Here is a 1,587-nt window from a genome sequence, read left to right as displayed (position 1 = left end):
ATGGACAAGCTCTCCAGTGGTACCAACATGACTGTGATGAACAGCTCCATCGACAGGTGGCCCTTCAACGAGCGAGGCTCCAGCGAGCACCTGGACCCCTTGGAGCTGAAGATACTCGTACCGGCCGTGCTGGGGGTCATCTGCGTCGCAGGTCTGGCATGCAACCTCACCGCCATGGGCATCCTGGTCTACTGCGCTCACAAGGGCAAGGTCTCCCTCATCAACTCGCTCATCTTCAACCTGATGTTCGCCGACGGGCTGGTGCTGGCGTTCGCCGCGCCGCTCCGCGCCGCCGCCTACTCCGAGTCCAGCTGGCGGCTGGGCTGGGCCGTGTGCAAGACGGCCGACTGGTTCCTCCAGTCCTGCATGGTGGCCAAGAGCTTCACCGTGGGCGTCTTGGCCGAAGCCTCCTACCGGTACGTCTCCAACCCGGACAAGCAGGCCAGCATCGGCATGGGGTCCATCCTGGTGGTGCTGATGTCCGTCTGGATGTCCGCCTGCTCCGTCACTATGCCGCACTGGCTGTTCACGGCGCTGCAGCGGGACGAGCGCCGGGGGCTGGTGTGCATGATTGCCGTGCCCCCCAAGGCCGGCGACTTCATGTCGGTGTATGTGAAGGCGTACCCCCTGGCGGTGTACTGCGTGCCGCTGAGCATCGCCCTGCTGTACTTCTGGAGGGCGTACAGCCGCTGCCAGCAGCGGCGCTCCAGCAAAACCCTGAACCTCTGCACGCAGAACAGGTCCCGCAAGCTCACCCTGCTGCTTTTCGGCCTCACCTTCGCCATGGCGATCCTCTGGCTGCCGCAGTGGGTGGTGTGGGTGTGGGAGAGGCATCTGGCGGAGAGAGAGATCCAGGGCGCCCATCCCCACCTCCACCCTCCTCCGCTCCTCCTCTCCCTCTCCTCTCAGCTGCTCGCCTTCTCTCTGTCGCTGGTGAATCCCATCATCGTCCTCTCCCTCTCCGAGGAGTTCCGAGAGGGCTTCCGCAGGCTGTTCAGGAGGTTCACGTTCCGCAAGCAGCATCTGCAGAGCCCTGGACCACACCGCACCCCCACCTTTCAGCATGTGCCTCGCCCCAGCCCGGAGTCGTCCTCGCAGGCAGACGAAAATGACCCGGTGCCCTGGGAGCACCTAGACAAAGTAACGGAGAGGTGAAACCATTTGTTTGTCTACTGATCTTATTGGACAGCGAGTCTTCAACTTTAGAAGAATGTTACGTGACCAGTGACAAGTATTCTGTAAAACTGTGCTGAATATAGTGACGTCTTACTGTATGTGTTTATTAAATATGTAATAATGTGGTGCTAGATTTAATTGTTTTATGCAAATAAATTGTAATACTGTATGCCTTTGTGTGGGGCACCTTAAAATCTGATCACCAGTGATATCTGTTTAATTAATGGACGTGTAATGTTTTTACATTTTGCTGACATTTTTACTAGCTAATAGAGCCTGCCTGCTTGCTCAGGGGATAAATTGAATCTTGACCATCATGATGTTTGACACGGGCTAAATGTCTTAATGGAAGAGCAGGGAGACAAAATACAACCACCCCAATTCCGCTTTAACACCAAATTAACTTATTCA

General features: G+C 56.3%; 1 protein-coding gene across 1 annotated transcript; it reads left to right on the top strand.

Moving 5' to 3' along the window:
• Positions 1–1,155, top strand: LOC308321208 (G-protein coupled receptor 151-like; the record flags this gene model as incomplete). The annotated part of the gene is made up of 1 exon (XM_080772049.1): positions 1–1,155. The coding sequence occupies one exon, from the start codon at positions 1–3 to the stop codon at positions 1,153–1,155; it is 1,155 nt and encodes a 384-aa protein (XP_080628175.1).
• Between the last annotated feature and the right edge of the window lie 432 nt (positions 1,156–1,587).

Source organism: Protomyctophum bolini (genome assembly GCF_963924005.1).
Source record: "Protomyctophum bolini genome assembly, chromosome: 9".
NCBI lineage: Eukaryota > Metazoa > Chordata > Actinopteri > Myctophiformes > Myctophidae > Protomyctophum > Protomyctophum bolini.
This window is presented reverse-complemented; position numbering and strand designations above follow the sequence as displayed.